Source organism: Salvelinus namaycush, chromosome 5 (genome assembly GCF_016432855.1).
Source record: "Salvelinus namaycush isolate Seneca chromosome 5, SaNama_1.0, whole genome shotgun sequence".
Taxonomy (NCBI): Eukaryota; Metazoa; Chordata; class Actinopteri; order Salmoniformes; family Salmonidae; genus Salvelinus; species Salvelinus namaycush.
Window position 1 is genome coordinate 26,618,002 of NC_052311.1, and position 23,548 is coordinate 26,641,549.

Below are 23,548 nucleotides of genomic sequence, written 5' to 3' on the forward strand. Positions count from 1 at the left end.
GTATTGATCATTGGCGTAATCCCGGGAAGTAGTTAAACTACATTTACCAAGATCCTCCAGGCGATAACGGTTACGCTAATGATGATGGCAAATGTAGTTTTATCGAAGTGCTACGAACGCGGAATATAACGTGTGGTTATGCCATCAACACCACACCCAAAATCGACTTTCCTACATAGCTATGATTTTTTCAACATGTTAATCTTGCGCTTTGGCTCTTGACATAATACCTAGACGGGCACAAATAAACATGTGCATTTATTTCGGTTACTTGTTATTTCCAGTCAAATGTCTCCCCACTAATTAGGGTGTCAGTCTGCACATTGAATCCAAGGAATGCAAAGATCTTTAGAAATATAAAATATATAAATATTTGATTCCTTGATAGATTGCCATAAAGTATTTGAAAAAGGTGTACATGATAAAACGTTTGAACACTGCATTCCTGCAAAAAAAATATGAACATTTCCTATAAGATTTTGGTGCTTTATTGTTAATACAATTATGAAATGAAAAAGAGTTGAATGAATGACACATGTCTAATGTTTCTTTCTAAACATAGACATAGCCTATAAAATAAATGCTGCACAATAATAAGTGTTCAATAAAAGATGCACCTGGTAAAGAGATTATTATAAAATCAGATTCAGGATTCAGAATTTAACATAACTTCCTTTGTCCCCTGAATCTGAAAGTGGATTAATTGGCAGTAGATTTCTCATGTTATCATTCATCTGTAGTATTCCATCAAAATATAGAGGTATTGATTCTTATCAGTACAGTGTCAGTAGTTTTCCTCAATTTATACCAAAAGCATATGACAATGTCTGGTATATGTCAATGCGTGTGGCGAGTGGCTTAAATGTGTTCACATGCATCAGGTAGGGTGGCTTGGATGTGCAATCATAGTAGCTACAGTATATCACTTTATGACAGCAAATCAAATCTCAGGCAGTGTCAAAATGTCAGCACACAGCAACGTATTGCCAATTTATATTACTCAGGTTGCACATAATCTCCTTACATCAGTGTAGTTCAGTCTATTGGTCAATTTGTTTAGACCACACTGCATGTCCTTATCTGTAGATCAGTCTAATGTCCACCCCCTGCCAGGTCCAGAAGTGACCCAGCAGCCTCTTGGGCCTCAGCATCCAGCTGCAGGATCTCTACGGTCTCCAGATCCAGTTCAGTGTCCCCGGGCAGGATCAGATACTGGTACTGGTGATACTGGTAGTAGTGTAACTCTATGTAGCCACTGTCTGACAGGGGGTCTTTCTCCATCTCCTCACCAACCTCTTCCTCATATTCCATTGCCTCCATGTTGACCATCTCCTCATGGTCAGGGGTCAGAGGGCAAGGTGGATTTGAGGAGAGAGGTGGGTTGTCTAAGGTCAAGGCTGGGGTAGAGGGGGAGGAGAGGAGGAGAGTTTGACAAAGGGAATCTGTGTGAGAGAGACCCAAAATAGTTTTTATACTGTACATTGAAAAATGTGGCACATCAACATCCATGTGGTTGATGTGCAATTGTATAGGTCTAGGTATTGCTAGGGACCTCACGATACAATATTATCATGATACTAAGGTAATGATACAATTGCGATTTTCACAATTTTATATGTATTGTGATTCAATCCTGCATTTTATTGCAATTTGATGTTCCAAACATGTTCCTCACAAAACAGTGCATTCGGATAGTATTCAGACCCCTTGACTTTTTCCACATGAAAGTTACGTTACAGCCTTATTATAAAATGAGATAGCCTTATTCTCCAGAGATGTTCGATCGGGTTCAAGTCAGGGCTCTGGCTCGGCCACTCAAGGACATTCAGAGACTTGTCCCGAAGCCACTCCTGCATTGTTTTGGCTTTGTACTTAGGGTCGTTGTCCGATTGGAAGGTGAAACTTCGCCCCAGTCTGAAGTCCTGAGTGCTCTGGAGCAGGTTTTCATCAAAGATCTCTCTGTACTTTTCTCTGTTCATTGTTCCCTCGATCCTCACTAGTCTCCCAGTCCCTGCCACTGAAAAACATCCCCACAGCATAATGCTGCCACAGCCATGATTCACCGCAGGGATGGCGCCAGGTTTCCTCCAGACGTGACGCTTGGCATTCAGGCCAAGGAGTTCAATCTTGGTTTCATCAGACCAGAGAATCTTATTGCTCATGGTCTAAGAGTCCTTTAGGGGGCTTTTGGCAAAATCCAAGCGGGCTGTCATGAGCCTTTTACTGAGGAGTGGCTTCCGTCTGGCCACTCTACCATAAAGACCTGATTGGTGGAGTGCTGCAGAGATGGTTGTCCTTCTAGAGGGTTCTCCCATCTCCACAGAAGAACTATGGAGCTCTATCCGACTGACCCATGGGTTCTTGTTCAACTCCCTGACCAAGGCCCTTCTCCCCCGATTGCTCAGTTTGGCCGGGCGGCCAGCTCTAGGAAGAGTCTTGGTGGTTCCAAACTTCTTCCATTTAAGAATGGTGGAGGCCACTGTGTTCTTGGGGACCTTCAATGCTGCAGAAATGTTTGGTTACCCTTCCCCAGATCTGTCTCTTGACACAATCCTGTCTCTGAGCTTTGAGGAGAATTCATTCGACCTCATGGCTTGGTTTTTGCTCTGACATGCACTGTCAACTGTGGGACCTTATATAGAGAGCTGTGTGCCTTTCCAAATCATGTCCAATTAATTGATTTAATTTACCACAAGTGGACTCCAATCAAGTTGTAGAAACATCTCAAGGATGATAAATGGAAACAGGGTGCACCTAAGCTCAATTTCGAGTCTCATAGCAAAGGGTCTGAATACTTATGTAAATAAGATGCTGAGGCCCAAACGGATGCTGGGTCACTTCTGGACCTGGCAGGGGGTGGACATTAGACTGATCTACAGATTTAGAAAGAAACATACCTGTCTATATAAGGTCCCACAGTTGACAGCGTATGTCAGAGCAGAAACTACACCAGGATGTCCAAGGAACTTTCCGTAGATCTCTGAGATAGAATTGTGATGAGGCATCCATCTGGGGAAAGGTATAAAACTATTTCTAGTGTTGAAGGTTTCCAAGAGCTCAGTGGTCTCTATCATTGGGAAATGGAAAACAATATTGAACTACACAGACTCTGCTTAGAGCTGGCCATCCAACCAAGGAACCGGGAAAGAAGAACTACAGAGTTAATTGGCTGAGAAGGGAGAACCCGCAAAAAGGACAACAGTCTCTACAGCTCTTCACCAATCTGGGATTTTTGGGAGAGTTGGCAGACGGAAGCCACTCCTAAGAAAAAGGCACATGACAGCCTACCTAGAGTTTGCAAAAAGGCAGATGAAAGACTCCAAGCAAAAACTTATTTGGTCTGATGAGACAAAAATTGAACTCTTTGGCCTGAATGCAAAGCGCTATGTCTGGAGAAAACCAGGCACAGTTCATGACCCATCTAACACCATCCCTACCATGAAGCACAATGGTGGCAGCATCATGCTATGGGAATGCTATTCAGCGGCAGGGACTGTGAGACTGGTAAGGATAGAGGAAACAATGAATAGAGCCTAATACAGGCAAATCCTTGATGAGAACCTGCTTCAGAGTGCAAACGACCTTAGACTGGGGCGAAGATTTAAGTTCCAACAGGACAATGACCCCAAGCATACAGCCAAAGCAACGCTGGAATAGCTTCAGAACAAGAATGTTAAAGTCCTTGAGGGGTCCAGCCAAATCCCAGACTTGAATACTATTGAAAATCTATGGAAAGACATGAAGATTGCTGTTCACCACCACTCCCCATCTAACTTAAGAGCTTAAGAAACTCTGAAAGGAAGAATGGGATAAAATCCCCAAATCCAGGTGTGCAAAGCTGATACAAACATACCCAAGATGACTCAAAGCTGTAATCGCCTCAAAGTTTGACGCAGGAGTGTGATTACTTATGGAAAAAATATATTTCTGTAATTCATTCTCAATCAATTTGCCCAAATTTTTCACTTTGTCATTATGGGATATTGTGCTTAGATTGGTACTGTATATCTCACCTGTCAAAAGTTTGGACACACCTACTCATTCAAGGGTTTTTCTTTATTTTTTACTATTTTCTACAATGTAGAATAATATTGAAGACACAAAACTATGAAATAACACGTGTAGTAACCAAAAACAAGGTAAAAAAGTAGCCACCCTTTGCCTTGACAGCTTTGCACACTCTTGGCATTCTCTCAACCAGCACCTTGAGGTAGTCACCAGGAATGCTTTTCCAACAGTTTGAAGGAGTTCCCACATATGCTAAGCACTTGTTGGTTGCTTTTCCTTCACTCTGCGGTCCAACTCATCCCAAATCATCTTAATTGGGTTGAGGTTGGGTGATTGTGGAGGCCAGGTCATCTGATGCAGCACTCCATCACTCTCTGACTTGGTCAAATAGCCCTTACACAGCCTGGAGGTGTGTTGGGTCATTGTCCTGTTGGGAAACAAATGATAGTCCCACTAAGCACAAACCAGATGGGATGGCGTAACGCTGCATAATTCTGTGGTAGCCATACTGGTTAAGTGGGCCTTAAATTCTAAATAAATCACTGACAGTGTCACCAGCAAAGCACCCCCACACCATCACACCTCCTCTTCCTCAATGCTTCACAGCGGGAACCACACATGCGGAGATCATCTGTTCACCTAATCTGCATCTCACATAGACATAGCGGTTGGAAGCAAAAATATCAAATTCGGACTCATCAGACCAAAGGACAGATTTCCACCGGTCTATTGCTCGTGTTTCTTGGCCCAAGCAAGTCTCTTCTTCTTATTGGTGTCCTTTAGTAGTGGTTTCTTTGCAGCAATTCAACCATGAAGGGCTGATTCCCGCAGTCTCTTATGAACAGTTGATGTTGAGATGTGTCTGTTACTTGAAATATGTGAAGCATTTATTTAGGCTGCAATTTCTGAGGCTGGTAACTCTAATGAACTTATCCTCTGCAGCATAGGTAACTCTGGGTTTTCCAATCCTGTGGCGGTCCTCATGAGAGCCAGTTTCATCGTAGCTCTTTATGGTTTTTGTGACTGCACTTGAAGAAACGTTCAAAGTTCTTGAAATTTTCCAGATTGACTGACCTTCATGTCTTATTGTAATGATGGACTGTCGTTTCTCTTTGCTTATTTGAGCTGTTCTTGCCATAATATAAGGTCTTGATCTTTTATCAAATAGAGCTATCTTCTGTATACCACCCCTACCTTGTCACAACACAACTGATTGGTTCAAATGTTTTAAGGAAAGAAATTCCACAAATTAACAAGGCACACCTGTTAATTGAAATGCATTCCAGGTGAGTACCTCATGAAGCTGGTTGAGAGAATGCCAAGAGTGTGCAAAGCTGTCATCAAGGCAAAGGGTGGCTACTTTGAAGAATCTCAAATATAAAATATATTTTGATTTGTTTAACACTTTTTTGATTACTACATGATTCCATTTGTTTTATTTCATAGTTTTAATGTCTTTACTATTATTCTACAATGTAGACAATTGTAAAAAATAAAGAAAAACCCTGGAATGAGTAGGTGTGTCCAAACTTGACTGGTACTCATATATATATATATATTTTACAAATCAATACTTGGAGTCAATGTATCGATATAATATCATCCAAAATAACATTGCAATATGTAACTATCAATTTCTTCCACCCATCACTACATTACAGTGTTTACCCTGTAGACAATCTAAGTGGAATGTAGGGAATTACTGGCCTTGGCCAAAACCAGTCTTACATAAGCACTGCACTAAAAGAGAGTGACATAAAGAACTGAGCCAGCATGTTGCTATGGCTATAGGTTGCCAAGGCAATAGAAGGTTGTTGTCAAGACAACAGCACACAAACTCACCAACCATGCAACATGCAGAGAAAGGGTTAGGATTATTTTTTTTTAATCAGCAGACGAGTTAAGGCGTAATAGATAGATCAATTGTTCCTCAATTGAAAATAAGTATTTAGATTAAACTATGAATGAAAAATTAAGAGGAAACTGACATCTTAAAAAAAACATTTGTAAGAGGCACTACAATACTGTCAGGGGCTGTAGTTTACCCCAAAGTTCAGCATGGTTATCAAGATCTATGAGGCTGACATGCTTAGTGATGGAGGAGGGCTAACCTGAGATCTCCACAGTGTCATACACCATAGATACTTCGTAATCAGCTCCCTCCAACCTGCTCCACGGACACACAGGACAGAGAGGGATGACAAATACAGTTAGTTGGACTACTGGTAAGGGTCTGACTGGGTTGTGATAAGTCTACTACTGTAAGACAAATCATTAACTGACATTCATTAACCAACAAATCTTTGGGCAAATTGGTCATGATATTTAACACTGAACTAAACTGAAAATGTGTTTGTTCATACTCACAACGCAGGGTTGTTTAGTAAGTTACTGTTGGTGCCGTGGTAATAATGCGCTTTCCTGAGCACCTCCAGTAGAGCATGTCGATATTCTGGACACACACACCACAGTGAGCCCTTCCCCACCAACTGAAAAAGAAATCATACACAATCTTCAATATCACTAAACACCATCATTTCAACCCAAAAACTAGACCATGCAAACTGACACATTGAAAACCAGTGAACACATCTCACCTGGCTCTTGTCCCTGTGAATCCGACGGAAGCTCTTACTCAGAGACAGGTTGTGTCGAACAGAGTTTCTCCATCCCCCAGGTGCTGCTCTGTAGTAGGGGAAGCTGTTCACTATCCATTCATAGATGCCCTTTACTGGGAGCCTCTTGTCTGGCGAGTCCTCTATCGCCATGAAGATTAGACTGCTAAAGGAGTAAGGGGGCTTGGATGGGGAGGGAGGAAGGTTTGGGGTAGGTATGGGATCCTGGGGCTCCAGCTGAGGCAGTGGTGTTGTTTTGGGCAGGGGCTGCAGGGGAAGCAAGTTGCCTCTTTGATGCAGCCAGTTGAGGCAGGTCAAGTCATCTTCTTCAGATGTGGTTAGAGAGTTTAGGCAGTGTAAGTTTTGTCCATCAAGAAACAAAGGTGGGGACAAGGTGTGTAAAAGAGGGGAGAGAGGTTCAGTCTTGAGGTGAATTGAAGCTGGGGCTGTGGGACAAAGTGAAGTAGGGGATGGTGGGATCGATAGAGGAGACAGAGGGAGTGAAACATGAACAGTGGAAGAAGTTTGCAAAAGAGAGGAAGAGAAAGGCAGGCAGTGGTAGAGAGTGGCGGGATAAGGAAGAGATATAGGGAGGAGTGGCAGTGTGTGAGAGTCACTCTCCATCTCTCTACCAGCAGCAGACTTCTTATACACTCATTCAATAGTTGATCTGATGGGCAAAGCAGAGCAGACAAACATTATTTCAATGGCATGGTGAAAAATTCAGCTCAAGTTGATGGCAATGCATTTACACAATTAGAAAAATGTAGACAAACCCAATTTATAATAGCCTTAGCAGATCAGATCAGATGGTAGACCAGATCAGTCTACTGGTTACCCCTGGGGGTACATGTATTGTACCTAGTGGCACAGTGGTCTAAGGCACAGCATCACAGTGCCTTAGACCAGACCAGGGTTCGACCCCAGGCTGTGTCACTGCTGGCCGTGACTGGGAGACCCATGAGGCGGCGCACAATTGGCCCAGCGTCGTCCTGTGGTGGGCCGGGCGCATGCACGCTGTCACGGTCGCCAGGTGTACGGTGTTTCTCCGACACATTGGTGCGGCTGACTTCCAGTTTAAGCGTGTATTGTGTCAAGAAGCTGGGTCGTGTTTCCGAGGAAGCACGGCTCTCCCGAGTCCGTACGGGAGTTGCAGCAATGGGACAAGACCAATTGGATACCACGACATTTTTTTAATGTATTGCGGGCCAGATTGAAGTGCCCGGCGTGCCTTACTTTCCCTCCCCTTGCCATAGGGGGTACTTGGGAAGACTCAAAAGACCATAGGCCTACTGGTAAAATGCACACGAGGAAGTACTTTGTGGGTTCTCCGGACTGAGAAAAATGTGATTCGGGGTACAGTAACCAAAAAAGTTTGGGAATCACCTTTTGAATTAAATTAAAATAAAATAAACAATCGCTCTTCAAAAGCTTCACTGTGCACTCCCTGCACAAATAACCTTCATTTGGTAAGAATAAAAAAAATACATTAGCTAACAAGTTAAAGATTAAGACATACGTCTGAACAAAGTCCTTCCCATTTCACTTCTGTAACTGATACATGATTTAGCTATAACTAAGTTACTCGCATTCAGACAGCTAGCAAATATGCATTAGACAGGTGCATGCATAAAATCCTTTTGATTGGAAAACAGCTTATTTTCATAAGGGTAAATGGAACATTCTGCCCATAAAGCCTCATGGTGCTCAGCAAAGCTGCTCAATGTGCTCATACTTCGGAAAATGGCGGTAGAATATAAAGTTACATTAAGCACAATCAGTCAAGCAGTCTTTTGTCAAATACCCCTCTGGAGCTGACATAAATACTTGAGAATAAAAAAAGACAATGCATGTCTTACCTCTAAAGCACCGTTAATAGTTGTCAGAGGATATTAGTTAAAGTCTTGAGTCATGATAAATCTCCCATTCAACGGTTTAAAATATTGTCCGAGAACCATACAAAGAATCTAAATCTAATTCCCGACTATCCGCGATCTCTTCGAGGGTTCCCTTGGAAACCAAAAGGACGCTTTGCAGATTGCACGCCGCCTGCGCGTTCTCGCCTTAAAGATACAGTTATTTCTTTATTTTACTAGGCAAGTCAATTAAGAACAAAATGTTTATTTACAATGGACGGCCTACCCCAGCCAAACCCTAACGACGCTGGACCAATTGTGCGCTGCCCTATGGGACTCCCAATCACAGCCGGTTGTGATACAGCCTGGAATCAAACCAGGGTCTGTAGTGACACCTCTAGCACTTTGATTCAGTGCCTTAGACCGCTGCGTCACTCCACTCGTTCAGGATGATCCAACTGAGCGACAGACATGTTTTCCTTTTAAACATTACATTCAGTTAACAAAACGACAGAGGCATGGTTAAAATTCTATTTTATTTTTACAAAAAAAAAAATGTTCATGCTCCACAAAGTTTAGATAAATAATAAAAAGGAGGGACTAACAGAAGGCTAAAATGCAGAAGAGGGCACTGGTAGCACATCCTCCAAGTCCCCCCTCTCCCCTGTAACTATTCCCCAGGTCGTTGCTGTAAATGAGTGTGTTCTCAGTCAACTTACCTAGTAAAATAAAAAAAATAGTATCTCAATCATTTTCCATTTAAACACATTGCAACATTTCTGGTAAGCCCAAACGGACAACATATGCAGGAAACTTTAGAGGAAGAACTGGAGTGTGACATCAAAGGTTTATCATAACCATAACTTCCAATTTCATGAATACAAAGCCCTTCTTTCTTTATAAATAAGGTGGCCAAAAATTACTGTCTGTAAAACACTCAGTGACAAGTGATGTCTTGCATACAAAAGTCTCACCTACAGAAGTAAAAAAGAAATGGTCATTTTAAGCTTTAACCCACAAGCTGAACACAAGACACAGCTCGATATCTATCATCCTGTTTTCCCTGGCAGATGAGCTGGTATGTAGGTAAATGACACTCGCAAGAGCCAAGTTTGTAGAAAGCATCAAAATTGTATTTTTTTTTAATTCGATACTAATGGCCCTCAGGGTCAGACCCCGTACCAGGTCACCTGACCAGATGCGAGGTGAGCCAGTAGATAATGATTGGCTGAAAGGCTGCGGTGGCCACGGTGATGTACAGGCGGAGTCTTGGTTTGGCTGTCGCCCCAGCCCCCATGGAGTCATGGGAGAGAGACGACAGAATCTTCATTTTGAAAGCGCGGACCTGATGGGGCAATCAAAATGCTGTTTAGTCTTAAACAAAGTTTAAAGTAAAATAAACTAATTAAACCATGTCAACTTGCCTACTATCTTGCATTAAGCATGCATTACTAGGTAAGACAATATCTGAAACAGTTCCAGAGTTCTGAAGTACTTACAATGAAAAACATAAGAGCACAAGATGACCAGGTGAGAGCCACGAAGTACCCATCACTGCCAAACAGCAGACCACCCAGCACTGTGAAAATCATCCTAAAACAAAGAATCATCATGCTAAAAAACAGAGGTATCACAGTAATGTGTGAACAAATGTAACAACGTGAGGTTAAAAAAAATATATCTTACAGAATGTAGATCTATTGGAGCCCTTACCCCACATATTTGTATCCACTGTAGGCAAAGAGGTCAAAAATTGACAAGTCAGAGTGAACAGAGAGAATGTAGAGACACAGCAACATGACCAAGACCTCTATGACAACCCACACCAAAGCAGTGCTGGCACACAGACCAAGGACCTCTGGACTGAACCTGCCATTGAAGAAGAGACAATAATAATGAGGGAAGTGTTTGTTGATTAAATTTACAAATAGAGACAAATACGGTGTTAATGAAATTAATACATTGTATCTGTAACATTACAGAAATCATATATTTGCTTGGCCATGTTTGTACAGTTGTAAAGAAAAAGTAGTTGAAGTAACCTCTTCTGAATGCCAAGGGCCATCCCAGCTAGCAAAATGTAGGTGATGAAAGCCATTGCTGAAAAACAATACAGTAATAATAAACAAAACAATTCAAAGTGAGTATTCCAATTCAAAAGATTCCGTCATGAAGGATGAATGATATTAAACATCTTTCTGATATCATAAAATTAACTTACAAGGTATGTAAAGGTCGGGCGCATTCACATCATGCCTGGGTGTGAGAGGAGTGTCCCTGTGGTAACGAACTTCCCAGTCCTATTGACATTACAATATATTTACACCTCATAGAGAAGCCATATAGTTTTTGCTGAACCTAACATTTAATCAGGTCACAGAATGTCTAACAATTTCTCTAAATCTGAGTATGGAACATGTGTGGAAACTGATCAGGCTTGTTAATATAAAATATTGATGAAACACAAATGCAGCGGTCCTTTTTACATCTGTAATCTTCTGTGTGACATCAACATCAAAACACACAAGTGCTAGCCGAGTGATTATCTTGTTTGGAGGCCTGACTAGTTGCTCGGCGCAAGAGAACATGAGACGAGACGAAGGTGGAACGCCGAGACTATCTCCATGACCTTGACACACCAGTGTCTGCTACAGTGCTGTTGGGAACATCTGTGTTGGGAACATCTGTGGAACATCAAGTGTAAGGACGTGATACTTCATTACCTGATGTGTGTACGGAAACATGAGGAGCAGTAGTTTCTTCATTACATATTTGGAATCGACAGCAAAGAAGTACTTCAGCTTGTTCACAGACACGTACCTGCTGATCTGAAGAGAGAGATTGACAGAGAAATTAATTTGCGCAAAGACGGTTGGCGCAGTCTCATCCAGCATCAAGAGACGGACAGAGATATTTTTCATAATGCTAAGGAACAAACTATGGAAAAGGTCAACAGTGGGATCCATCTGACACAAACAGAGCCAAAGTAACAGATGCAGACCAGCTCTAGAACTCATGTGGCTACCTCATGCACGACTAACCCTAACAATCCTACCTTTATCCATATCTGGCTGAAGCATTTTCATGAAAGGATCCTTCGGAAAGTATTTCAGACCCCTTGACTTATTCCACATTTTGTTAGGTTAAAGCTTTATTCAAATGTTTTTATTTTATTTTTTTAAGTTTCCCCCTCAATCAATCAATCTACACACAATACCCCATAATGACAAAACAAAAACTGGTTTTTAGAAAATTCAGCTAATTTATAAAAAAATAAAAATGGAAATATTACATTTACATAAGTATTCAGACCCTTTACTCAGTACTTTGTCGAAGCACCTTTGGCAGTGATTACAACCTCGAGTCTTCTTGGGTATGACGCTACAAGCTTAGCAAACATCTATTTGTGGATTTTCTCTCATTCTTCTCTGCAGATCCTCTCAAGTTCTGTCAGGTTGGATGGGGAGCGTCGGTACACAGCTATTTTCAGGTCTCTCCAGAGATGTTCGATCAGGTTCAAGTCCGGGCTCTGGCTAGGCCACTCAAAGACACTTAGAGACTTGTCCCGAAGCCACTCCTTCGATGTCTTGGCTGTGTGCTTAGGGTCATTGTCCTGTTGGAAGGTGAACCTTAACCTGCTCAGGGCCTCAGACTGGGGTGTTCATCAAGGATCTCTGTACTTTGCTCCGTTCATATTTGCCTCGATCCTGACTAGTCTCCCAGTCCCTGCCACTGAAAAACATCCCCACAGCATGATACTGCCACCACTATGCTTCATCGTATGGATGGTGCCAGGTTTCCTCCCATGTGATGCTTGGCATTCAGGCCAAGGAGTTCAATCTTGGTTTCATCAGACCAGAGAATCTTGTTTCTCATGGCTAGTCCCCTTTAGATGCCTTTTGGCAAACTCCTAGCGGGTGGTCATGTACCTTTTACTTAGGAGTGGCTTCCATCTGGGCCACTCTACCAAAAAGGCCTGATTGGTGGAGTGCATCAGAGATGGTTGTCTTTCTGGAAGGTTCTCCCATCTCCAGAGGAACTCTGTCAGAGGGACCATTTGGTTCTTGGTCACCTTCCTGACCAAGGCCCTTCTCCCCCCATTGCTCAGTTTGGACGGGTGGCCAGCTCCAGGAAGAGTCTTGGTGGTTCTAAACTTCCATTTAAAAATGGAGGTGAATGTGTTCTTGGGGACCTTCAATGCTGCAGACATTTTTTGCATACTTCCCCAGATCTGTGCCTTGACACAATCATGTCTCAGAGCTTTAGGGACAATTCCTTCGACCTCATGGCTTGGTTTTTGCTCTAACATGCACTGTCAACTGTGGGACCTTATATAGACAGATGTATGCCTTTCCAAATCATGTCCAATCAATTGAATTCACCACAGGTGGACACCAATCAAGTTGTAGAAACATCTCAAGGATGATCAATGGAAACAGGATGCACCTGAGCTCAATTTCGAGTCCCATAGAAAGGGTCTGAATACTTACGTAAATAAGGTATATGTTTCGAAAAAATGTGTTTTCACTGTCATTATGGGGTGTTATTGTATTGTTTCATTTAATCCATTTTAGAATATGGGTGAAAGGTAACAAAATGTGGAAAAAGTGGTCTGAATACTTTCCGAAGGCACTGTACCTACAGCAACTTTAGTGCATTCAGCTGCTAGTTTTTTGGAATGTAGCCATCGTCCTAATGAACATGAGACCAGCCTCTGTGATTCTCTCACCTCCTTGTTAACAATATCCTTTCCCTGGTTGGCCAGGGAAGAGCCATACATCATGGCTGCACTGGCCATTGGGTCAGCAAACAGGTTGTTGACCCCAGCATCCCCTGGTCCTCCAACTGGAGCCCCTCCAATGTTGTATCCAGGAGTGTAATAACTCTGATTGTTCATTGGTGGCGCTGCAGAACTGGTATCTTCAAAGAGGAGAGGGTCCCCTGCACGAGCTCTTGGCTTTGCTACAGAGGGATGAAATGAGATGGAGATTTGTCCCTCTGTAGTATTGTATGACGTCATATTAGAAATATTTTGTATTGATAATAAATGTAAAAATGACACTACCTGTCAAAAGTTTGGACACATACTCATTCCAGGGTTTTTATTTTATTTTTAACATGTTCTACATTGTAGAATAATAGTGAAGACATCAAAACTATGAAATAACACATATGGAATCATGTAGTAAGCAAAAAAGAAAAGAAGTGTTAAACAAATCAAAATACATTTTATATATTTGAGATTCTTCAAAGTAGCCACCCTTTGCCTTGACAGCTTTGCACACTCTTGGCATTCTCTCAACCAGCTTCGTGAGGTAGACACCTGGAATGCATTTCAATTAACAGGTGTGCCTTGTTAATTTGTGGAATTTCTTTCCTTCTTAATGCTTTTGAGCCAATCAGTTGTGTTGTGACAAGGTAGGGGTGGTATACAGAAGATAGCCCTATTTGGTAAAAGATCAAGTCTATATATTATGGCAAGAACAGTTCAAATAAGCAAAGAGAAACGACAGTCCATCATTACTTTGAGACATGAAGGTCAATCCGGAATATTTCAAGAACTTTGAAAGTTTCTTCAAGTGCAGTCACAAAAACGATCAAGCGCTATGATGAAAGTTCATTAGAGTTACCAGGCTCAGAAATTGCAGTCCAAATAAATGTGTCAGAGTTCAAGTACAGACACATCTCAACATCAACTGTTCATAGGAGACTTTGTGAATCAGGCCTTTATGGTAAAATTGCTGCAAATAAACCACTACTACAGGACACCAATAAGAAGAAGAGACTTGCTTTGGCCAAGAAACATGAGCAATGGACATTAGACCAGTGGAAATGTGTCCTTTGGTCTGGAGTCCAAATTGGAGATTTTTGGATCCAACCACCGTGTCTGTGAGACGCGGTGTGGGTGAACGGATGATCTCTGCATGTGTACTTCCCACCGTAAAGCATGGAGGAGGAGGTGTTATGGTGTGTGGGTGCTTTGCTGGTGACACTGTCTGATTTACTTAGCCATTCTGGTTAAGTGTGCCTTAAATTCTTAAACAGAATTCTGCAGCGATACGCCATACCATCTGGTTTGCGCTCAGTGGGACTATCATTTGTTTTTCAACAGAACAATGACCCAACACACCTCCAGGCTGTGTAAGGGCTATTTGACCAAGGAGAGTGATTGAGTGCTGCATTAGATGACCTGGCCTCCACAATCCCCCGACCTCAACCATATTGAGATGGTTTCGGATGAGTCGGACTGCAGAGTGACGGAAAAGCAGCCAACAAGTGCTCAGCATATGTGTGAACTCCTTCATGACTGTTGGAAAAGCATTCCTGGTGAAGCTGGTTGAGAGAATGCCAAGAGTGTGCAAAGCTGTCATCAAGGCAAAGGGTGGCTTTTTTGATTTGTTTAACACTTTTTTGGTTTCTACATGATTCCATGTGTTATTTCATACTTGATGTCTTCACTATTATTCCACAATGTATAAACGCTCTCTAATATGGAGGCGGAGTTGAGTTTTGATGACTGGTCTCTGGATCTGTTAGCAACAACATTTTGTCACCATAAATCGATTCTTCTAAAGACCTACATTTTGAAAACGTTTACCTGTACCTATGTTTGTCCTGTACAACTGCGGTCCTTCCGCGAGGTGCTGAAATTCATACTTTTAACTTTTTGCGAATACAACCGACATTTTCCTCGTTGCTCATACTACCTAAACAGAGATTAAATTGTTTCAGTGCAATCTGGGATCATTGGGACGTCAACGGATTTTTTTTTAAATCGGTGGTTGTATTCGCTAAAAGTTTTTATTTTAAGTATTAATTTCGGCACCCCGCGTAAGAAACGCACTTGTACGGAACAAAGATACTGTTAAGCGTTTTCAGAATCGACTGATGGTGACTCAATGTTGTTGCTAGCAAATTCCGCGACCAGTCATGAAAACCCAACTCAGCATCCATATAAGAGAATGGATTTGAGCCGGGGTTCCTCAACTATGGTGGAACGTGACAATACTGAGTCCCAAAGCAATTATGAGATTCAAAAAGAGTGACAATAATGAGTATTCAACCTGTAGCATGATGCAATGACAGCCTTGCTTGCATAACTCTAGCTAGCTCCAGAGAACATTTTAGCTGTAACTAACGTTACTTACCACTTGCTCTGTAACCATGATGTGGAAGGTCCATTATAAACAGCTGTTCAAAAATAGAAACACAATATTCTGGTTTGATAACAGCCTGCAACGCTCCTTCATACGTTGCTGGATCTTTACATCCAGTAACGTTAATTAACTAGCTATTTTCAATGCTGTACACTAACGTCACTAGCTAGCCAGCTATAGCTGGTTTCTCTTGCTAGTTCGCTGTGTGCTAGCTAACTGAGAGATGGTTAGTTTTTGCCACCATTTCTGTGAGAACAATTGACAGTTAATTAAAGTAGAATAACATATATCAACGTATATAATCATATTAAAACAATTATAATAACACTATGACTTAGTTACTCATGGAATAAAATATAAACTATTTAAAAAGCCCAAACTTCACCTACCTACGTTTGCTGGTGCTTCGTAGAACCCGCCCCTTTTACTTTAGCGTAACCTATTATTGGTCTCCTCCTCTGTCTGCGTGGCAGCTTGGATAACCATTTGGCTATCTGGGATCCTTGGGACGTCCCAACTCTGACGTTACCCCTTATTTTTTTCACCTTTATTTAACCAAGTAGGCAAGTTGAGAACAAGTTCTCATTTGCAACTGTGACCTGGCCAAGATAAAGCATAGCAATTCGACACATACAACAACACAGAGTTACACATGGAATAAACAAAACATACAGTCAATAATACAGTAGAAAAATAGGTCTAAATAAAATGTGAGCAAATGAGGTGAGATAAGGGAGGTAAAGGCAAAAAGGGTCATGGTGGCGAGGTAAATACAATATAGCAAGTAAAACACTGGAATGGTAGATTTGCAGTGGAAGACTGTGCAAAGTAGAAATAGAAACAATGGGGTGCAAAGGAGCAAAATAAATAAATAAATACAGTAGGGGAAGAGGTAGTTGTTTAGGCTAAATTATAGATGGGCTATGTACAGGTGCAGTCATCTGTGAGCTGCTCTGACAGCTGGTGCTTAAAGCTAGTGAAGGAGATAAGTGTTTCCATCTTCAGAGATTTTTGCAGTTCGTTCCAGTCATTGGCAGCAGAGAACTGGAAGGAAAGACGACCAAAGGAGGAATTGGCTTTGGGGGTGACCAGTGAGATATACCTGCTGGAGCGCGTGCTACGAGTGGGTGCTGCTATGGTGACCAGTGAGCTGAGATAAGGTGGGGCTTTACCTAGCAGAGACTTGTAGATAACCTGTAGCCAGTGGGTTTGTCGACGTGTATGAAGCGAGGGCTATCCAACGAGAGTGTACAGGTCGCAATGGTGGGTAGTGTATGGGGCTTTGGTGACAAAACGGATGGCACTGTGATAGACTGCATCCAGTTTGTTGAGTAGAGTGTTGGAGGCTATTTTATAGATGACATCACCGAAGTCGAGGATCGGTAGGATGGTCAGTTTTACGAGGGTATGTTTGGCAGCATGAGTGAAGGATGCTTTGTTGCGATATAGGAAGCCGATTCTAGATTTCATTTTGGATTGGAGATGCTTAATGTGAGTCTGGAAGGAGAGTTTACAGTCTAACCAGACACCTAGGTATTTGTAGTTGTCCACGTATTCTAAGTCAGAGCCGTCCAGAGTAGTGATGCTGGAAGGGGCGAGCAGGTGCGGGCAGTGATCGGTTGAATAGCATGCATTTAGTTTTAATTGCATTTAAGAGCAGTTGGAGGCCACAGAAGGAGAGTTGTATGGCATTGAAGCTCGTCTGGAGGATAGTTAACACAGTGTCTAAAGAGGGGCCAGAAGTATACAGAATGGTGTCGTCTGCGTAGAGGTGTATCAGAGAATCACCAGCAGCAAGAGCAACATCATTGATGTACACAGAGAAGAGAGTCGGCCCGAGGATTGAACCCTGTGGCACCCCCATAGCGACTGCCAGAGGTCCGGACAACAGGCCCTCCGATTTGACACACTGAACTCTATCAGAGAAGTAGTTGGTAGACCAGGCGAGGCAATCATTTGAGAAACCAAGGCTGTCGAGTCTGCCAATAAGAATGTGGTGATTGACAGAGTCGAAAGCCTTGGCCAGGTCGATGAATACGGCTGCGCAGTAATGTCTCTTATCGATGGCGGTTGTGATGTCATTTAGGACCTTGAGCGTGGCTGAGGTGCACCCATGACCAGCTCTGAAACCAGATTGCATAGCGGAGAAGGTACGGTGGGATTCGAAATGGTCGGTAATCTGTTTGTTAGCTTGGCTTTCGAAGACCTTAGAAAGACAGGGTAGGATAGATATAGGTCTGTAGCAGTTTGGGTCTAGAGTGTCACCCCCTTTGAAGAGGGGGATGACCACGGGAGATTTCCAATCTTTAGGAATCTCAGACGATACGAAAGAGAGATTGAACAGGCTAGTAATAGGGGTTGCAACAATTTTGGCAGATAATTTTAGAAAGAGAGTGTCCAGATTGTCTAGCCCGGCTGATTTGTAGGGGTCCAGATTTTGCAGCTCTTTCAGAACATCAGCTATCTAGATTTGGGTGAAGGAGAAATGGTGGGGGCTTTTGCGGGTTGCTGTCGAGGGTGCCGGGCAGTTGACCGGGGTTGGAGTAGCCAGGTGGAAAGCATGGTCAGCCGTAGAGAAATGCTTACTGAAATTCTCAATTATAGTGGATTTATCGGTGGTGACAGTGTTTCCTAGCCTCAGAGCAGTGGGCAGCTGGGAGGAGGTGCTCTTATTCTCCATGGACTTTACAGTGTCCCAGAACTTTTTTGAGTTAGTACTACAGGATGCAAATTTCTGTTTGAAAAAGCTAACCTTAGCTTTCCTAACTGCCTGTGTATATTTGTTCCTAACTTCCCTGACCTAACTTCCCTGAAAAGTTGCATATCACGGGGGCTATTCGATGCTAATGCAGAACGCCACAGGATGTTTTTGTGCTGGTCAAGGGCAGACAGGTCTGGAGTGAACCAAGGATCTATTCCTAGTTCTACATTTTTTGAATGGGGCATGCTTATTTAAGATGGTGAGGAAGGCACTTTTAAAGAATAGCCAGGCATCATCTACTGACGGGATGAGGTCAATGTCATTCCAGGATAGCCCGGCCAAGTCGATTAGAAAGGCTTGCTCGCAGAAGTGATTTAGGGAGCGTTTGACAGTGATGAGTTGATTATTGTGATTACAGTGATTATTGAAGTTAACATTTAAAATACTTAAGGTAAAATATAATTATTTATTTCAGAAATTCGGACATTGATAAAGTTTAAGTATATTTAATTAAACTGCTAATAATGTTAGGTACATTTCATATTCGCAAATGCAAATTGCTAATTCAAAACCTAACTTGTGATGAATTTGAATTTCAACATGGCACTACTTTAACTAAAATGAAAAACAAAAAGGCAATTAAAACTTGTTGTATTATTAATTAATATAATTTGTTTGTTTAGGATTCCTGGCAATATAAATAGTTTGTATGTATGTTTGTTTGCATCTGACTATTCCTCTTTAGTTTGTGGATATTTGTTTGTTAATATAAAATTAAATGAATAAATAAATAAAAACAACAATTTTTTTTATTTGTAAGGGTTCAATTAGATAGTGGTTAAGGTTAGAATCCATGGTAGAGACGTCTTTAGGATTACAGATAGCGCTAACTATTAGCAAAATACTTATATCAAAGAGTTGTATTGTTCTATTTGCGCTTATATTGGCATAAATAAAGATGGGTTCTGACTAGAGAGTGTACAGCTACGACCGGAATTGACTTTTTCGTTACAGGTTTGAAGAATTTCTAGGCTTTACATGGTCAATCTGACATCTGCATTGGCCGTGCAGCATTTACGGTTATAGAGCCTCTGCAGAAGTCAGAGCATTCATACTTCTTGCACTTTGCAGCACAGTTCAGAGCTGTTGTGAAGGATGTTGTCAAGGAAGTGAGTTTGTGTTTACACAGGACCTCCCACCCCCACCTACCATCAAACAATCATGTCAACGCGGAGCTATACAGAGCCCTCTGTATTGTTACAAAATTTGGGAGGCCCACAGCCATGCGGTACTGAGCTCCGAAGTCCCGCGATAGCGTCACCTCCATACGGAGTCTCCTATAACATTTTCGGATCAAGTATAAGTTGGCTCTTACGCATCAGGTTATGAGACTTTGGTTAAGGTTAGAGTTAAGGTATGCTAAATTGCTATCCTGACCTGCTACCAAAAGTAACTTCCGGTCGTAGCTGTACTCCCTCTAGTCACAACCATAAAGATGGTTGTTACCACAGCCACAAAGTCAAAATTGTCTATATTGTAACGACCCGCGAGGACGCGCTCTTTGAAAGGAGGGAGTAGTGTAACGACCCTGGGTTTATAAGCGCGGAAATCGACTCTGCCGCTTGAGCATGCTTTTGCGGCACAGTCGATAGCGCGCCGGACCTCGGGCTAGAAGGTCGAGGGTTCGAGACCTGCTCCCTGCCTGTTTCATTACAATATCTTAAAAAGCAATGGAAACAAAAATGTGCTTTTTTGTCTTAATTTAAGGTTAGGCATAAAGTTAGCAGTGTGGTTAAGTATAGATTGTAAGAAGATCAAATGTAGAAATTGGCGGGATTTAGCCATAATTATGACTTTGTGGCTGTGGTAACTTGTGACGTTAAATTAAGATTCAGCCTGTGCACTGATTGGTTTTCCGGGATATTTGTCGTGGTGAATCAGGAAACGTTGATAATCATCAGCTCCTTCAACCTTGGCCGGAGCAAAAATGATTGCTGTAGAGTCTTTACCATGTCAAACATTTAGAATAGTATGACATGAATACACATGTATTCTAAATCAAATCAAATTTTATTGGTCACATACACATATTTAGCAGATGTTATTGCGGGTGTAGCGAAATGCTTGTGTTCCTTGCTCCAACAGTGCAGTAATATCTAACAATTCACAACAATACACACAAATCTAAAAGTAAAATAATGGAATTAGGATGAGCAATGTCGGAGTGACATTGACTGGTCACTTTACTAATGGAACACTAGTCTCTTGAATAATGTTTACATACTACTTTACTCATTTCATATGTATATACTGTATTCTATTCTACTGTATTTTAGTGTGTATGATGTGTATATATGCTATACAGAGCCACATAGACTGCGTTTACACAGGCAACTCAATTCTGACCTTTTTTCGACTAAGTGGGAAAAAAGGTATTTTTACATCAATATCTTTTTCAGAGCTGATCTGATTGGACCGATTAGTGAAAAAAAGATCTGAATAGGCTCTGTATAGCACAGGACTGCCCAACCCTCTTCCTGAGATCTGCTGTCCAGTAGGTTTTCAGTCCAACCTTAATTTAGTGTATCTGATTCAGCTAGTTAAGGTATTTTTGAGCAACTAATTAGTAGAATCAGGTGTGTTAAACTAGGGTTGGACTGAAAACCCACAGGACGGTAGATCTCCAGAAAGAGGGTTGGGCAGCCCTGGTAGCATATATATACACTGCTCAAAAAAATAAAGGGAACACTTAAACAACACAATGTAACTCCAAGTCAATCACACTTCTGTGAAATCAAACTGTCCACTTAGGAAGCAACACTGATTGACAATAAATTTCACATGCTGTTGTGCAAATGGAATAGACAAAAGGTGGAAATTATAGGCAATTAGCAAGACACCCCCAATAAAGGAGTGGTTCTGCAGGTGGTGACCACAGACCACTTCTCAGTTCCTATGCTTCCTGGCTGATGTTTTGGTCACTTTTGAATGCTGGCGATGCTTTCACTCTAGTGGTAGCATGAGACGGAGTCTACAACCCACACAAGTGGCTCAGGTAGTGCAGCTCATCCAGGATGGCACATCAATGCGAGCTGTGGCAAGAAGGTTTGCTGTGTCTGTCAGCGTAGTGTCCAGAGCATGGAGGCGCTACCAGGAGACAGGCCAGTACATCAGGAGACGTGGAGGCCGTAGGAGGGCAACAACCCAGCAGCAGGACCGCTACCTCCGCCTTTGTGCAAGGAGGAGGACTGCCAGAGCCCTGCAAAATGACCTCCAGCAGGCCACAAATGTGCATGTGTCTGCTCAAACGGTCAGAAACAGAGTCCATGAGGGTGGTATGAGGGCCCGACGTCCACAGGTGGGGGTTGTGCTTACAGCCCAACACCTTGCAGGACGTTTGGCATTTGCCAGAGAACACCAAGATTGGCAAATTCGCCACTGGCGCCCTGTGCTCTTCACAGATGAAAGCAGGTTCACACTGAGCACATGAGCACATGTGACAGACGTGACAGAGTCTGGAGACGCCGTGGAGAACGTTCTGCTGCCTGCAACATCCTCCAGCATGACCGGTTTGGCGGTGGGTCAGTCATGGTGTGGGGTGGCATTTCTTTGTGGGGCCGCACAGCCCTCCATGTGCTCGCCAGAGGTAGCCTGACTGCCATTAGGTACCGAGATGAGATCCTCAGACCCCTTGTGAGACCATATGCTGACACATGCACATTTGTGGCCTGCTGGAGGTCATTTTGCAGGGCTCTGGCAGTGCTCCTCCTTGCATAAAGGCGGAGGTAGCGGTCCTGCTGCTGGGTTGTTGCCCTCCTACGGCCTCCTCCACGTCTCCTGATGTACTGGCCTGTCTCCTGGTAGCGCCTCCATGCTCTGGACACTACGCTGACAGACACAGCAAACCTTCTTGCCACAGCTCGCATTGATGTGCCATCCTGGATGAGCTGCACTACCTGAGCCACTTGTGTGGGTTGTAGACTCCGTCTCATGCTACCACTAGAGTGAAAGCACCGCCAGCATTCAAAAGTGACCAAAACATCAGCCAGGAAGCATAGGAACTGAGAAGTGGTCTGTGGTCACCACCTGCAGAACCACTCCTTTATTGGGGGTGTCTTGCTAATTGCCTATAATTTCCACCTTTTGTCTATTCCATTTGCACAACAGCATGTGAAATTTATTGTCAATCAGTGTTGCTTCCTAAGTGGACAGTTTGATTTCACAGAAGTGTGATTGACTTGGAGTTACATTGTGTTGTTTAAGTGTTCCCTTTATTTTTTTGAGCAGTGTATATACATTATACAGCCATATAGATATTTATAAAACTATGGCCAAGATCAAGCAGAATCAGCTACTTCCTGATTGTCTATGGTACTAGCAGTACCCTATCTCCATGAAGAGGTGGATTGTTATCTAGAGCTTGGATATAGAAACAATTTATGTTCAAAGAATGCACTCAAACTACACATTTATCAAGAATTGTTGGCAGCTTGTGCCAAAAGTCAAAACTGTTGAACTGAGGAACATTACTTCAGTTTGACACTGCTTGCTTCAATTAGTTGGCTATTTTCTGCTTCTATGCTTATTTGTCACCTAAGAAAAGTAACAAATATATATAACAAAAAGCCATTGTAAACACAGTGTTGCTTTACATAAAACCAAATTACAGTGCACTATTCCTCTGGCTAACTTTAGTTTTATAGAAGGTAGGCCATGTTGTCTTCTGAAAGAAACAGTGACTCATGGTGACTAATTAAATACACTTGGTAACTGTGAAGGTTATTACTTGTAATCTGATACATAATCAAATGAACAACATATCAACAAAACATTATTTATCAAAGGTACAACAAAAAGACAGGGAAATTACTCATCCATATTAGATGTTAGTGTGTATGGTAGGAGATTGCATGTGTGTGTGTGTGTGTGTTATGGGGGATTGGATGAGTAGGTGTATGTGATGTGGCATACGAAAAAAACATGAAGACTTAGAAAATGCATCTGGGTGTGTAATGTGCATGGTTGTACGATGTGTACCACTGTAGCTACCTCTGCATGTATATGTAGTCTACGTCTGTGATGCATCAATGATGCATGTCTGAGTCAATTGGTGTGAAAAAAAATCCCGGGCCGGCCAGCATGTTGTGGCATGTCATATAGAGACAGAAACGGTGTGTCATCACGGCATTCCAGAGGCATTAAGTCATCTTC

The 23,548-nt window shown here is 42.3% G+C and overlaps 2 protein-coding genes across 3 annotated transcripts; both read right to left on the minus strand.

Moving 5' to 3' along the window:
• Positions 1–484: 484 nt before the first annotated feature.
• Positions 485–7,506, minus strand: si:ch211-145o7.3 (forkhead box protein N2). The gene is made up of 4 exons (XM_038992988.1): positions 6,606–7,506; positions 6,376–6,497; positions 6,120–6,175; positions 485–1,397 (listed from the first exon to the last, which is right to left on the minus strand). The coding sequence occupies exons 1-4, from the start codon at positions 7,245–7,247 to the stop codon at positions 1,093–1,095; spliced, it is 1,125 nt and encodes a 374-aa protein (XP_038848916.1). The 5' UTR covers positions 7,248–7,506; the 3' UTR covers positions 485–1,092.
• A 1,490-nt stretch (positions 7,507–8,996) lies between these two features.
• LOC120048127 (protein YIF1A-like) lies at positions 8,997–16,105 on the minus strand. 2 transcript variants are annotated; one of them, XM_038993849.1, is made up of 9 exons: positions 16,026–16,105; positions 15,628–15,670; positions 13,209–13,441; positions 11,203–11,307; positions 10,701–10,779; positions 10,522–10,579; positions 10,193–10,348; positions 9,979–10,072; positions 8,997–9,824 (listed from the first exon to the last, which is right to left on the minus strand). In XM_038993849.1, the coding sequence occupies exons 2-9, from the start codon at positions 15,659–15,661 to the stop codon at positions 9,666–9,668; spliced, it is 918 nt and encodes a 305-aa protein (XP_038849777.1). In that variant the 5' UTR covers positions 15,662–15,670; positions 16,026–16,105; the 3' UTR covers positions 8,997–9,665. The 2 variants fall into 2 exon arrangements, with proteins under 2 accessions (XP_038849777.1, XP_038849778.1); XM_038993850.1 differs by lacking the exon at positions 16,026–16,105 and having other exon boundaries at positions 15,628–15,986.
• Between the last annotated feature and the right edge of the window lie 7,443 nt (positions 16,106–23,548).